This window comes from Natrix helvetica (genome assembly GCF_964273705.1).
Source record: "Natrix helvetica genome assembly, chromosome: 6".
Classification (NCBI taxonomy): domain Eukaryota; kingdom Metazoa; phylum Chordata; class Lepidosauria; order Squamata; family Natricidae; genus Natrix; species Natrix helvetica.
In genome coordinates this window covers 5576452-5592787 of record NC_138553.1, presented here as the reverse complement: position 1 = coordinate 5592787, position 16336 = coordinate 5576452, and the positions used below count along the sequence as shown (strand labels likewise).

At 44.4% G+C, this 16336-nt stretch overlaps 1 protein-coding gene across 2 annotated transcripts in view; it reads left to right on the top strand.

The window, feature by feature from the left end:
- The first annotated feature begins 2591 nt into the window (after window positions 1-2591).
- Window positions 2592-16336, top strand: part of ITIH5 (inter-alpha-trypsin inhibitor heavy chain 5) — a 48937-nt gene continuing 35192 nt past the window's right edge. For both annotated transcript variants that reach the window (XM_081958066.1, XM_081958065.1), the window contains exon 1: window positions 2592-2784. In XM_081958066.1, the coding sequence (XP_081814192.1) occupies window positions 2665-2784 (120 nt within the window). In that variant the 5' untranslated portion in view covers window positions 2592-2664. The remainder of the gene's footprint in view (window positions 2785-16336) is intronic.

Below are 16336 nucleotides of genomic sequence, written 5' to 3'. Positions count from 1 at the left end.
CAGTTCTAAATTGCTTCTCTCCTTGATTAGTTTCCACCCATTGCTTCTTGTTCTACCCTCAGGTGCTTTGGAGAATAGGTTGACTCCCTTTTCTTTGTGGCAGCCCCTGAGATATTGGAAGACTGCTATCATGTCTCCCCTGGTCCTTCTTTTCATTAAACTAGACATACCCAGTTCCTGCAACCGTTCTTCATACGTTTTAGCCTCCAGTCCCCTAATCCTCTTTCTTGCTCTTCTCTGCACTCTTTCTGGAGTCTCCACATCTTTTCTACATCTTGGTGACCAAAGCTGAATGCCGTATTCCAAGTGTGACCTTACCAAGGCCTTATAAAGCGGCATCAACCCTTCACCTGATCTTGATTCTATCCCTCTGTTGATGCAGCCTAGAAGTGTGTATGGGAGTTGAAGTCCACACATTTTAATGTTGTCAAGTCTGAGACCCAATGCAGTTTATGGATGTTGGCTATCCCAGTGCAATCACTGGGACCGGTTCTCTTTCAGGCCAGTTCGTCCTCAACTAGCAAGCAATTGGAGCCCAGCCAGAGAGCTGTTTCATTGGTGGGCACAGTCCCAGACCAACGCCCCTATGTCTTAGCATGATGATCTTAGGGGAGAAGATTTGTAGCTCAGGGGTTGAAATATGGGGGGGGGGAGCTTGGTGCTCTCCGAACGTAGAACTAAGGAGACATTTTCTGACAGGGAGAACAATCAACCAATGGAACAGAAGTTGCCTTCAGAAGTTGTGGGAGCTTCATCCCTGGAAGCTTTCAAGAAGAGACTGGACAATCATTTGCCTGGAATGGTATAGGGCAGTGATGGCGAACCGTAGGTGTGCATGCGTGCATGCCAGAGTGCCAGAGACCCGAAGACCAGGTAGCTGGTGCGTATGTGTGCGCCAGCCAGCTGGCGCTTGCATGCATGCTGACCACTTAGTCTTTGGGTTTGCGGTGCTCCGGTGTGCGCGAAGACCAGATGGCTGGCACGCATGTAGGCATCAAAAACCAGAAGACCAGTTTGCAATGGTGCATGTGCCCATAGAGAGGGCTCTGTGTGCCACCTCTGGTACGTGCCATAGGTTCGCCATGATGGGTATAGGGTCTCCTGCTTGAGCAGGGGGGGTTGGACTAGATAGAAGATCTCCAAATCCCTTCCAACTCTGCTGTTCTGTTCCCTTCTCTTCTCTTCTGTTCTGTTCTATTATATCCCTATTCTCTCTTCTCTCCTGTCCTCTCCTCTCCCTATTCCCTACTCTACCCTACCTATATTCTATTCTATTCTATTTCTATTCTCTCTTCCCTTCTCTTCTCTCTTCTCTCTTCTCTCCTCTCCTCCCCTCCCTATTCCCTATTCCCTACTCTACCCTACTTCTATTCTATTCCTATTTGCTCTTCTCTTCTCCTCTTCTCTTCTCTCCTGTCCTCTCCTCTCCCTATTCCCTACTCTACCCTACCTATATTCTATTCTATTCTATTCTATTCTATTCTATTCTATTCTATTCTATTCTATTCTGTTCTCTCTTCTGTTCTCTCCTTTCCTCTCCTCTGTTCTCTCCCTATTCCTTACTCTACTCTACCCTACCTCTAGTCTATTCTATTCTGATTCTTTCTTCTCTTCTCTTCTCTCCTCTCTCCTCTCCTCTCCCTTTTCCCTATTCCCTACTCTACCCTACCTATATTCTATTCTATTCTATTCCTATTCCTATTCTCTCTTCTCTTCTGTTCTCTCTTCTCCTCCCTCCTTTCCTCTCCCTATTCCCTACTCTACTCTACCCTACCTCTATTCTATTCTATTCCGATTCTCTCTTCTCTCCTCTCCTCTCCTCTCCTTTCCTCTCCTCTCTTCTCTCCCTATTCCCTATTCCCTATTCCTTACTCTACTCTACTCTACCCTACCTCTATTCTATTCTATTCCGATTCTCTCTTCTCTTCTCTTCTCTCCTCTTCTCTCCTCTCCTCTCTCCTCTCCTCTCCCTTTTCCCTATTCCCTACTCTACCCTACCTATATTCTATTCTATTCTATTCTATTCTATTCCTATTCCTATTCTCTCTTCTCTTCTGTTCTCTCCTCTCCTCCCTCCTTTCCTCTCCCTATTCCCTACTCTACCCTACTTCTATTCTATTCACTGTTGGAGGTCTGGGTTAGTTCATTAGTTGTGCAGAGGGTTGGACTAGAAGACCTCCAATGTTCCTTCCAACTCTGTCATTCTGTTATCTCAACCGATGACCCAGGATTAGAGATAAACACATTTGGTAGAACCCAGCTTTGTTATGGTGGGGGGTGTGGGTGGAAGCTGGCACCAACCATTCAAAACAAAACCCAGAGACTCTACAAAATGCTTTTGACAAAGGTGACTTTTGGGCCCTCCATCCCTACTCCGTTCCCCGGGCAGAAGGGGACGCGAGGCCACCTAAGGTGTTGGTGGTGGAAGTTCTCCGGAGCTTCACCAGCCTTCTGCTGGAACTGAGCTCAAGCAAGGAACGGTGGGAGTCTTCGCTCCCAGCTCCGCGAAAGGGCTGAACCGAGGGAGGAGGGAGGGGGAGGCAGCCAGCCAAGACAGCTCAGGTCAGATGCGTCTCTCTTCCAGCGAGCTGGAGACAGAAGTCAGAGCAAGGAGACCTTCTCCTCCCTTCCTGACTCCTGGCTCTTCGGGAGTCCCACTGCACCATGGCCTGGCTCTTCTACCTGGGGGGCTGTCTGCTGGCGGCCTCAGCACAGCAAGATCCTGAACTCTTAGCCCGGGATCTGGAAGAGGCCGGGATTACGGATTATAACCTTATTGACAATGTAAGTTGGTTTGTGTTTACCAGGGCAGGGGGGAGAGGGAGGGGAAGCTTAAATCTGGGGGATTACTGCTGTTGGGGGGAGGGATTCAGATGTGCTTTGAACTAAAAAAGGAAGGGATATTTTAAATAAGCGAAGGTGCTCGCTTTGGGATGGGCCACATAACACCTTGCACCATACTTGCTTTAATTATATTGTCAGAATGTTGTCTATTGATCTACGGTTATCTCTCTCTCTCTCTCTCTCTCTCTCTCTCTCTCTCGCTCTCTCTCTCTCTCTCTCTCTCTCTCTCTCTCATCTATCTATCTATCTATCTATCTATCTATTATCTATCTATCCAGAATAAAAAAATAATAGAGTTCGAAGGGACCTTGGAGGTCTTCTCATCCAACTGCCTGCTAAAGCAGGACCCTATACCATTTCAGACTACTTGTTTTCCAATCTCTTCTTTAAAACATCCAGTATTGAAGCCCCTACAAGATATTTCTCTCTCCTTCACTCGCTCCCTCCCTCCTTCTCTCTCTCCTTCCCTCCGTCACTCCCTCCTTCTCTCTCTCCCTTCCTCTCTCTCTCCCTCCCCTCCTCTCTCTCCTTCCCTCCCTCCCGCCTTCTCTCTCTCTCCTTCCCTCCCGCCCTCTCTCTCTCTCTCTCCCTCCTTCCCTCCTTCTCTCTCTCCCCCCTCCCTCCCTCTTTCTCTCTCTCCTTCCCTCCCTCCCTCCTGCCTTTTCTCTCTCTCTCCTTCCCTCCCTCCTTCTCGCCCTTCTTCTCTCTCTCACTCTCACTCCTTCTCTCTCTCTCTCACTCTCTCTCTCTCCCCTTCCCTCTCTTCCTCCCTCCCTCCCGCTTTCTCTTTTCTCTTCTTCCCTTCCTCCTTCATCTATACAATACAATAGTAGAGTTGGAAGGGACCTTGGAGGTCTTCTAGTCCAACCCCCTGCCTAGGCAGGAAACCCTATACCGTTTCAGACAAATAGCTATCCAACATCTTCTTAAAGACTTCCAGTGTTGGGGCATTCACAACTTCTGGAGGCAAGCTGTTCCACTGATTAATTGTTCTCACTGTCAGGAAATTCCTCCTCAGTTCTAAATTGCTTCTCTCCTTGATTAGTTTCCACCCATTGCTTCTTGTTCTACCCTCAGGTGCTTTGGAGAATAGTTTGACTCCCTCTTCTTTGTGGCAACCTCTGAGATATTGGAATAATGCTATCATGTCTCCCCTAGTCCTTCTTTCTCTTAAGCTAAACATACCCAGTTCCTGCAACCGTTCTTCATATGTTTTAGACTCCAGGCCCCTAATCATCTTTGTTGCTCTTCTCTGCACTCTTTCTAGAGTCTCCACATCTTTTTTACATCGTGGCGACCAGAACTGAATGCAGTATTCCAAGTGTGGCCTTACCAAGGCATTATAAAGTGGTATTAACTCTTCACGTGATCTTGATTCTATCCCTCTGTTGATGCAGCCTAGAACTGTGTTGGCTTTTTTGGCAGCTGCTGCACACTGCTGGCTCATATTTAAATGGTTGTCCACTAGGACTCCAAGATCCCTTTCACAGTTACTACTACTGAGTATGGTATCACCTATACTGTACCTGTGCATTCCGTTTTTGTTGCCTAAATGTAGAACCTTACTCTTTTCACCATTGAATTTCATTTTATTAGATAGTGCTCTCTCTCTCCTTCACTCCTCTCTCTCCTTCATTCCCTTCTTCCCACCCTCCTCTCTCTCTCGCCCTCCCTCCTTCTCTCTCTCTCTATCCCTCCCTCCCTCCTCCCTCTCCCATAACTGTAAGAGTAACCTAATGTGACTCTTAAAATTAAGGCGGATTCAAACTTCTCCAGGCTTTTGATTACAGTTTTACTTTTGGCTCTCGAACCAAGCTCAGAAGTCTAGTGCGATCCCCTCCCTTGGACAACGCCTATCTAAATCCTTGAGGCGCTCCTGGGAAGAGTTAAATGGAGACTCCACGATCAGCTGCAGTATACCATGGGGGACGTAAAGTGCTGAGGTCAAACCTCAGAGGGAGTTTGCAGTCTTCATAGCTTCATTTTGTGATGCCTGGAAGCCTCTGGCTGCTTGCTTTATAAACTGTGCAAGAATAAATAGACCTTTGGTCTGATTCAACCAAGTTTAAACCCCCTGCTTTCAGAGCGCTGAGCAATTTGTCTTAAAAGTTTTCAGTTGGCTCACACCTTTTGTGCAATTTCAAACTGTACTTTTTCTGGAATTTGCCTGCCGTTCTGTAACTTTTCGCTTCTCTCCCTTTGTATATTTGCTGTGCCTTATCTCTGCGTGAAAGCAAAATATATATATTTCTTTGGGAGAAACAAAAAACGCCAAATAAATTTCTGGAATCCTTCCTAGGCAATTCTGGAGCTCAAAATAGACTCGGCCCACTCCAAAGAGAAAAAGTTATTTTTCCAAATGAAAGGAGCTTTAATAATACTGTATCTAGGCTCTTGCGAAGATAAAATGCTACTGCAACTCCTTCTTTGCTTTTTCATGACTTTTAAATCAAATAATATGGTCGGTAAAGCCACTAATAATGTCGTTTTCTAGTCTAACTAAAAGTGTAAGTTGCAACTGATTTTTCTCGGCAGGCGATGGACTGGATAGTTATTTTTGTCAAAAAGCCTGTTTTAAGAGCTCACTTTCAGTTAATTCAACAATTGAGTTGCCTGTGAATCTATTACGGATAAATAAATGAAAAGCTGCCAAGGACTTTCTGAATAATATTCATGCAACCTGTCATTGTGGCAGGAAGAAAGTTGCTTTGATGGTTATTTTACAATGGCATAAAATCAGGAGTCTGTAGCAGCTTGTCTAACAAAGAAATGCTATTAAAAGGCGTATACTTTTGTGAGATGCTTTCATCGTACACAAAAGCTAAGGCCCTTTTATTATAACGTTTGTTCATGGGAAAAGCTGCTACCAGACTCCCGATCCAGATAACCTGGTTATAGAATTACGAATTAATTATATGGAAATTGGAGACTGAATTAACCTACTTCCTGAGTCTGCCAAACAAAGTCAGAACTCTCTGGATTTACACAATAATAACCCCCCACCCTTCTGATTTCAAAACTAAATATAGGTAGTCCTTGACTTACGACCACAATTGAGCCCAATATTTATGTTGCTAAGTGAGACATTTGTTAAGTGAGTTGTGCCCCATTTCACAACCTTTCTTGCCAGGGTTCTTAAGTGAATCCCTGGAGTTGTTAAGTCAGTCACACAGTTGTTAAGTGAATCTAACATCCCTATGGACTTTGCTTGTCAGAAAGTCGCAAAAAAGACCCAGGGACACTAAAACCGTCATAAATAGGAGTCAGTTGCCAAGCATCTAAATTTTTATCACGTGGCCACGGGGATGCTGCAACGGTTGTGAAAAATGATCGTAAATCAGTTTTTCAGTGCCATTGTAACTTTGAACGGTCATTAAATGGATGGTTGTACCATATTTTTCGGATTATAAAACATACTTGACTATAAGATGTACCTAAATTTAGAAGAAGAAAACAACAACAACAAAAAAGGTTTTGGCCTCCATGTGCCCCATTTTTAGCCTTTTGGGGGGGCTTTTTTCGGCCCTTTTCCAGTCTTTTTTCTAACCATTTTCAAGACTTTTTTGTCCCTTTTTTGAGGCCTTTTTGGCCCATTTTTGAGGCTTTTTTTTCAGCCCGTTCTTCAGGCTTTTGGGGCCATTTTTTAGGCTTTTTTGGGTTCTATTTTGAGGCTTTTGGGACAGCTTTTGAGGATTTTTTGGGTCCATTTTCAAGGCTTTTGGGGACTGTTTTAAGGCTTTTTGTCCCATTTTTGAGGCTTTTTTCATCCCATTTTTGAGGCTTTTTTCGTCCCATTTTTTAAGTTTTTAAGGTCTGGTTTTTTTGGGAAAAAACAGGCTGAAAAAAAGCCTCAAAAACAGGCTGAGAAAAAGGCCCGAAAACAGGGTGTGCGGAGTCAAAAAAAAATGGCTGGCAGGTGGTCGGGGCTTCGGCAATATTCTGTCTATAAGACGCACAGAAATTTTCACCCCCTTTTGGGAGACAAAAAACTGTGTCTTATAGTCCGAGAAATACGGTTAAGTCGAGGACGATCTGTAAAGTTAACATATTATGCAAATGAAACTACAAATAACTTACAAGCATTCATTTAGTAACGGTTACAACAGCACTGAAAAAAGTAACTAATGACTATTTTTCACACTTACAACCGTTGCTGCATCCTTATGACCATAATGATCAAAATTCAGAGTGTTGGCAACTGGCATGTATCTATGACAGTTGCATTGTCCTGAGGTCGTGTGATCTCCATTTGTGACCTTCCCGGCCAACTTCCGGCAAGCAAAGACAATGGGGCAAGCCAGATTTGCTTAACTACAGGTAGTCCTCAACTTACAACGATGCACTTAGTGACTGCTCAAAGTTACAACGGCGCTGAAAACAGCGGCTGATGACCGTTCTTCACACGTCTACAACCGTCGCAGCATCCCCGTGGTATATGTGATTTACATTCAGATGCCTGACAACTGACTCACATTTACGACGGTTGCAGTGTCCCGGGGTGGGGGTGGGGGGATCCTCTTTTGCAACCTTCTGAAAAGGGAAGCTAATGGGGAAGCCGAATTCACTTAACAACCGTGTGACTGATTTAAGAGCTGCCTTGATTCGCTTAACAAACGTGGCGAGAAAAGAACGTAGAACGGGGCAAACTCACTTAACAAATTTCTCACTTCACAACATAAATTCTGGGCTCAGTTGTGGTTGTAAGTTGAGGACTGTACTACAGGATTCACTTAACAACTGCCGTGATTCGATTTACGTCCTTGGCACACACACAAAAATCATGACACTACGTGCTTTACCAAACAGCATGATCTGAATTTTCTCACGCGCGAGAAGTTAGGATGTTTCTGAATTTTTTCCAGAATGGATAGGATGACAACAGAGGGCTTTGGTGCAGCTGTTGCAGTGGATTATATAGGAGAAAGGCAGGTTTTTAGAAACCGTTAATAACTCATTTACAAAATCAAGAGTTTTCCAGTTGACCAGTGCCAAATCTCTCTGTCAGAGGAGAAAGGAAGGAAACTTCTAACATCGACTGTTTAATTAGGTGGCAAAAATCATTTGCAGTCAGCAATCAGAAAGTTTGCTGCTTTAGCGGAACTTTAACATTTAATATCTTATTTATTTGAATTTTTAATGTTTGATGCGGTGTTTTATGCCATGCCTGTAAGCCACCTAACGTCGCCTTAGGTGAGATGGGCGGCATATAAGTTTGATAAATCAATCAATTAATAATAATAATAATAATAATAATAATAATAATAATAATAATAATAATAATAATAATAGTTAAGCTCATCCTTTCCTTTTCTCTCTGCCTCCCTTTCCTTCCAATTATCCTTGCTTCATATCCAGCTTAATCTCTGCTTTTGAATCCATTTTACTATTCTGCGACGGTCATTAAGTGAGTACCATAGTTTTAAGCCAGCCAACACAGTCATTAATCGAAGACCATGGTCATTAAGCAAGCCAATGGTTCACTAGGTCCCGTTTTGCTGAAAACCAAAAGTAAATCCCGGTTTTCGATTAAACCATCATGAACCATGGTCATGTGAATGCGGGATAACGCAACTGAATGTAAATGCAGGACAGTTGCTGTTACAAGTTCAGAACCAGGACATAAGTAGAGATAGTCCTCAACTTATGACCACAGTTGAGCCAAACAACTGAGACGGACGTTACGTTAGTTTTGCTCCAATTTGCGACTTTTCTTGCCCCAGTTATTAAGTTAAGAACACGGTTGTTAAGTGAATGTTAACTCTGCTTGTCAGGAGGTCGCAAGAAGGGATCGCATGACCCCTGAGCAGTGCAGCCATCATAAATGTGAGTCAGTTGCCAAAATGCCTGAATTTTAATTATAAATAGGGGTGCTGCAACCATTGTGTGAGAAATGGTCATAAGTCACTTTTCTCAGTGCCATTGTAATTTCTCATGGTGACTAAATGGTTGTAAGTCGAGGACTACCTGCAGCCTCAGGGACGCCATTCGTAACTTGAAAGGGTCTCTAATCAACCAGTCATAAGTTAAGGACTATCTGTCATTTGAAAAAAATACTCTGCAGCTCTTGCTAACTGGTTGCAGGAGGCTTTCACAGCCGAAAACGGAACTCAGGAGCCCATTTTCGCTGGTAGAGCACCTGGGCCATACAGGCACCCCCCCCTGGACATGAGTGATAGGAAGCTGGCCATGCCCACCCCTGGCCACGCCCACTTCAGCCCCCCCCCCTCCGGAGGCTAAACCATGATGCTTTCAGGAAATTTTCCCACCACACTATTGTGACGCTCAATTGGACAATGTGATCTGCACTAATAGGAGGGGGCGGGGGGATTATATATACTTTAATTACCATATTTTTGGAGTATAAGACGCATCTTTTTCCCCCAGAAAAGAGGATGAAAATCTGGGTGCGTCTTATACAGTGAATACAGCATTTTTGCCCTCCCGAAAACCCCGTCCCTTTGACAAAAATGGACATGCAGAGGGTTTGGGAGGCCTACAAAGTGCTCCTGTGGGCTGGGGAGGGCAAAAACAAGCAAAAAAATGGGCTGGGTTTTTTGCTCTTTTTGCACACACACACAGCCTCCAGGAGCACTTTGCAGGCCTCTCAAACTATCCGTGTGGCCCATTTGTCACAAAAAAAAAAGAGGCGTGCAGAGGGTCTGGGAGGTCTGCAGAGTGCAAACATTTTTTTAAAAAAATTGCCTCTTCAAAATCTTTGTGCGTCTTATAGTCTGAAAAATATGGTCATTATTCTGCAGTCCACAGCTCTAGTGTAAATACCACCGACGGATCGTGGTGTTTGCATCCTGCCCTTTTAAGACCTGAGTTGCTGCCTTTTGCTTTTCAGTCCAAGAACCTTGAAAGGAGCAACTTGCAAAAAGCCCCATGTATATAGAAGGTTGGTTTTGCTCCAGCGCCTTGCCTCGTTTGAAGCTTTGTGTAAGCAATCTTAAAATTCATCCCTCTGGGTGAGCAGGTCCCCATGCCGGGGTGATGCAGAGAAAAATAGAAATAGAATAACAAGAGTTGGAAGGGGCCTTGGAGGTTTTCTAGTCCACACACACCCTGCCTAGGCAGGAAACCCTATACTGTTTCAGACAAATGGCTATCCAACATCTTCTTAAAGACTTCCAGTGTTGGGGCATTCACAACTTCTGGAGGCAAGTTATTCCATTGATTAATTGTTCTGTCAGGAAATTTCTCCTTAGTTCCAAGTTGCTTCTCTCCTTGATTAGTTTCCACCCATTGCTTCTTCTCCTGCCCTCAGGTGCTTTGGAGAATAGTTTGACTCCCTCTTCTTTGTGGCAGCCCCTGAGATATTGGAAGACTGCTATCATGTCTCCCTTAGTCCTTCTTTTCATTAAACGAGACATACCCAGTTCCTGCAACCGTTCTTCATATGTTTTAGCCTCCAGTCCCTTCATCATCTTTGTTGCTCTTCTCTGCACTCTTTCTAGAGTCTCCACATCTTTTTATATCATACCAGGACATTATAAAGTGGTATTAACACTATAAAGTGGTATTTATTTATTTAGTTTGTCACTCAACTACAAGGTAACAGGAATAAGAATAAACATGTAAGAGCACAGGAAATGGGTACAAATAAATGGGGACAGTACGACAGGGAAGTTAGGCACGGTGGTGCGTTTATGTACGGGATCTTGATTATATCCCTTTGTGTCTTAAACTCCCTATCTTTCATCCAGGAGGTTTGAGGAAGGGGCTGCAAGCTGCGATGGGTCAGGCCCCGAGGTGGGTTCCTACCTATTCTGTCCGGTAATATAAATAGGTAGTAACTCCGGCAGATATGAGACCATACCAGTTCTATGATCGGTGGCGCCATCTTGATGCGCAGAACAATCTTCATTTAAAAAATGTAAATGTCAGCGTTCCAAATATCATCCAGAATTAAATCAGAGTCCAAGGCAGAGCTTTCCTCAAAGTTCCAATTTAGTAAGAGAGACATGCTGGTACATCTGTGGGAAACCTGAATCTGAAAGCTTCCTGGGGTTCCCAGCCAGTTGAAAGTTCATGATCTTGTCCCCATACCCCCAAGTCCATCCCGTGGTCCAATCTTCTTTTGCCACGCTGGCATTTCCACCCATCTAGTTCCGGTCAGGTGCAGAGGTGCGGGGACAAAAGATGACCTTGGGCTTCTAGAAAGGAATGTTTTATTTTGACAACGACACATTCTACAATTCTACTCCTTACTATTCCCTCTCCCAATTACCCCACTAATGAAACAGCATAGTAAAGAAAGAGAGATAGTGTGTGTCAGGCCAAAGATCCTAAAAGGAATATGACTGCAGGCCTGATAGTAATTTTTATTTTTATTTTTTAATGTGTGCATGCGCAGATTGTTTTAAATCAAAATGTGCATGCACACGGATCGGTTCAGCCGATTCGGTAGTGGTATGGCGGCCTGGGTCGCGGGAACCGGTAGCGACCCAGGCCTGCCACGCCCTGAACTGGTTCTCCGGTCTCTTCTGCTGTTGCCAGCATGTTTCTGCGCATCCTCAGAACAGTTTTCAGTCAACTGCGCAGGTGCAGCAACGTGGGGCGGGAATGCGGGCGAGCGAAGGGAGCACCACACATGCAAAACACCCTCTCAGCGAACTGGTAGTAAACTGGTTAGGAACCCACCCCTGGTCAAAAATTCTTCATTTTGCAGAATGCAATAAAAAGACTTTCCAGCACGAATCTTGAGTTTTTCAAACTGTGTTCCTAGGCTTTTGCAAAACCTTGGCGGAGTTCTGCGAGAGACTAGCAGCAAAAACTAAATTAAAAAAGCCATTTAAACACAGCCAGGAGCATTTAGGGCCATTTCCCTAAGCTACAACCATCTACATTCCAGCTCCTTAAACGCCGATCCGCTTGGCTGAAACATTAACTGCCCCGAGTGATGGTGAAAATCATGTTTTAATCTTGGTACATTGGAAAAGTTAATGTTGCATGGACTTCGCTGTTTGTAGTGCATTTATCCGTGATTGTAGGGTGATGGCTGGAGGCTGTCTGGGGTTATCTGTTTGTACAGGTAGTCCTCGATTTACAACCACAATTGAGCCCAGAATTTAGGTTGCTAAGTGAGAAATTTGTTACGTGAGCTTTGCTCCATTTTGCGACTTTTCTTGCCCCGTTTGTTAATCAAATCAATTCCGTTGTTAAGTCAGTCACCCGGTTGTTAAGTGAATCTGGCTTCCCCATTGACTTTGCTTGCCAGACGGTCGCAAAAAGCGATCACGTGACCCTGGGACACTGCAACCGTCATAAATATGAGCCAGTCCTCAAGCATCGAAATATAAATCATGGATGGGGAAGCTGCACCGGTGTGAAAAAGGGTTATAAGTCTCTTTTTTTCAGTGCCGTCGTAACTTCAAACAGTCACTAAATGAACTCTTATAAATCGAGGTAGTGATTTTCAAAGTAGCTTCATATATAAAGTGGCATGAAATGCACAGATTTTGCTTTACCTCCAGGTTTCTATCGCTCTTGCTTTGTCCTTAGATCAGAGGTTCTGGGAGCAGTTAGTTTTTTAACCAACAACCACAAAAAAATGTTTGAGAACTTCATGCTTGCAGGGACCAGCGTAGAATACATAATTATAGAAGCTGAGTGCATTGCCCGGTCTTGTTAGAAGCCTCGCAATTAAAATGAAATATACTACAAGATTTAACATTTAAAATATAAAATGCAAGATTACAACAGGCACAAAGGAAACAGACCTTGCACAGAAACTCGCAACATTTTTCTGTCACACTGCCACGAGGTCTTCAACTTCAACTGTATACTGATTGTGACACAAAGGTGTACATTTGTGATGTTGTCTGTATGTCACCACAAACCAGTGGTGGGTTCCGGGTTCCGTTCCATCCGCTACGGTTGGAACTGCCCCGGCGTCACCCACATGGTCGTACTTACCTGCGACGCTTCTGCAAGCCTCCACGACGTTCCAGCTGCTCGGCGGAGCGTCGCACAGGTGCCGTACATGCCATGCGGGTGGGCGGAAGCGCCAAAGGCTTAAAGCACAGGTAAGGAGTTCGGGCAGGCGGGTGGGCCCTCCGGAGCACCGTACCGGAACGGTACCCGGTGCTCCGGGCAGGATCCGGTACACCCCTACCGGGCCTGCAACCCACCACTGCCACAAACACAAAGGGCAGAAGTCACCGGATAGCCCCATTTGTTCAGAGTATCCCTGGACTCATAGTCCTCAACTTATGACCACGATTGACCCCAAATGTTATGTTGTTTTAAAAGAGAAATTTGTTAAATGGGTTTTGCTCCATTTTACGAACTTTTCCTGCTGTGGTTGTTAAGTTTGGAACGTGGTTGTTAAGTGAGTCTGGCTTCCCCATTGTCTTTGTTTGACTGAAGGTCGTGAAAGGGGATCGCATGATCGCAACCATCATAAATGTGAGCCAGTTGCCAAGCGTCCGAATTTTGAGGACGTGATCACGGAGAGCCTGGAACGGTTGTGTGAAAAATGACCATCAGTCACTTTCTCCGGGTTACTGTTGTAATTTCAAATGGTCACTAAACAAACTGTTGTAAGTCAAGGACTACCTGTGTTTTAAAAAATGGTGAGGGATACTGCTCTCCGTATACTGATACCTGAGAGATTTTACAGGTGGGATCATACCTCACCTAACCGCTTAAGCTACTGCTTTGCTGCAAGCAAATCATACTAAGAATAGAATAGAAATAGAGTAGAATAGAGTATGAATAGAGTAGAGTAGAATACAGTAGAATAGAATAGAATAGAATAGAATAGAATAGAATAGAATAGAATAGAACAGAATATAGAATATAGAATGGAATAGAACGGAATAGAGTAGAGTAGAATAGAATATAGAATATAGAATATAGAATATAGAATATAGAATATAGAATATAGAATATAGAATATAGAATATAGAATATAGAATATAGAATATAGAATATAGAATATAGAATATAGAATATAGAATGCAACGGAATGGAACAGAACAGAATAGGAATACCATGTTTCCCCAAAAATAAGACAGGGTCTTATTTTCTTTTGACCCCCGAAATAAGCTTTTGGCCTTATTTTCGGGGAGGGCTTATTATTTTTGAGGTGCAGGAGGCGGCGGGCGTAGTCACCTCATGGCTGCTACTGTGGTGCAATATTTTCAGGGAGGTCTTATTTTCAGGGAAACGGTACAGAATAGGAAAATAGAATAGAATAGAATAATAATAATACAATACAATTCCAAGTAGAGTTGGAAGGGACCTTGGAGGTCTTCTAGTCCAACCCCCAGCCTAGGCAGGAAACCCTATACCATTTCAGACAGATGGCTATCCAACATCTTCTTAGAATAGAATAGAATGGAATAGAATAGAAAAAACTTCCAGTGATGGAGTACCCACAACTTCTGAAGGCAAGTCGTTCCCCTGATTAATTGTTCTCACTGTCGGAAAATTTCTCCTTAGTTCTACGTTGCTTAAAGCGTGGATTGCAGTAGCAAGAACTTTCATGTTTGTGAGTTCAAACATTTTCCAGAGTTTGTATTCCTCCAAAAAGGCAACTTGGCTGGGAGTCAAAAAAAAACCTCGCATTCTTTCATGCAACTTCTGCACGTTCGCCATTCAAACCCAGCAGAGGACCATACAAAGCGAATTCCATCTGTCTCTTTGATCTAGGCCTGCCATGGCAGAGGGGGAGAGCCCAGGTGGGAGGGAGAGTCTATGGAGATAAATACTCCATGGCCGAGAACATTGGCATCAGGCTGCTGTGTCGGATTTTTATAACCTAAATATTTATAACCGACACTTTGGACTCCATCTAAGGAACGTGGAGAGCAGCCCAGCGAAAGGAACCCTGGATAGCAAAAGTGACGCAGAAGATAAATATTCAAAGAATGCAGCAGCATGGGTGTAATACAGTGCTGGGTTTCAAATTTTTTTAGAAACTCTTCTGTAGGTGTGGCCTGCTTTGTGGGAGTGGCTTGCCAGCCATGTGACCAGGTGGGAGTGGCTTGGCAGTCATGTACTGGGTGGGCATGGCCAACTTGTAAAATGTGGTGAAACTCACTTAACAATGCTCTTGCTTAGCAACGAAAAGGTTGGCTCAGGAACTCTGGCATTTGAAGCATGCAAGTTTTAAAGCTGTCAAGTTAGAAGACCCTTGCATCCCTAACCCTTTAGGGGAAAAAAACCCCAAGGGTGTTCAGACTTGGCAGCTTTAAGACTTGTGGTCTTCAACTCCCAGAATTCCTCCTCCAGTCATGTTGGCTAAGGAACTCTTGCATTGAAGCACGCAAGTCTTAAAGCTGTCAAGTTACAAGACCCCTGCACCCCTAACCCTTTAGAAAAAAAATCCCAGGGGTGTTCAAACTTGACAGCTTTAAGACTTATGGACTTCAACTCCCAGAATTCCTCCTCCAGTCATGTTGGCTCAGGAACTCTGGCATTGAAGTGTGCAAGTCTTAAAGCTGTCAAGTTACAAGACCCTTGCACCCCTAACCCTTTAGAAAAAAAAACCCCAGGGGTGTTCAAACTTGACAGCTTTAAGACTTTAAGGTTTAGATAGGACTGTTAGAGGCGGGCGGGGCGATTGGTGAGCCAGCCAATCAGTGAGCGGTGGGTGGGGCAAGCATGGTGCAGACGGGCGGGGGAAGGCAGCTGGAACTGGTTCTAACGCCACGATAGATTTGTAGAACCTCTTCTATAGAAGAAGTTAGAATTGGCAGGAACCCACCTCTGGTGTAATATAAAGGACGAAATGACTCTGTTTACACCAGAAGTGTCCAACGTTGGCCATTTTAAAACTTGTGGACTTCAACTTCCAGAATTCCCCTGCCAGCATGGGTGGCTGGGGAATTCTAGGAGTTGACGTCCACAAGTCTCAAAGTTGCCAAGGTTAGATACCCTGATCTAGATCAATGTCCTACACCTGTGATAGCGAACCTATGGCACGCTTGCCTGAAATGGCAACCGGAGCCATGTCACATGTTCCTCTTTCAGCTTTCTGGCATGCATGCACATGCAATGAACAGCTGGCCTTTGTGCATGCGGCAGTGCCAGAATCTGGAAAAGCTGGTCTTCTGTTTTCCGGCGTGAGCATGCACACCGGCCAGCTGATCGGCACGGGTGCATAAGTGGCAGTCACCAGAATACTTGCTGGCCAGCGCGCATGTGTGTTCATTTCTCATCACACACATGCTCCCTTGGCAGCTCCTCTTTCTGGTTGCGGGCCAGACGAGCATGTGTGCACATGCATAGCTCTTGCATTCGCGCAAAGCGCTCCCTTTTCGGCACTTGCTGCCGAAAAGTTCGCCATCACTGCCCTACACAGTAATACAACTCTACTGAGAATTAAACAGCATGAAAATGAGGTTGTCACAACCTCCACAAGACAGGAAGTTGACAATTCAGCAACCCACAGAAAGGAAAAAGTTATGAAAACTATAATTGTTTGGAAATTTTCTTTTCAGTTCTACTTCCCTGGAGAACAATGCTGGAGAATATATGGAAT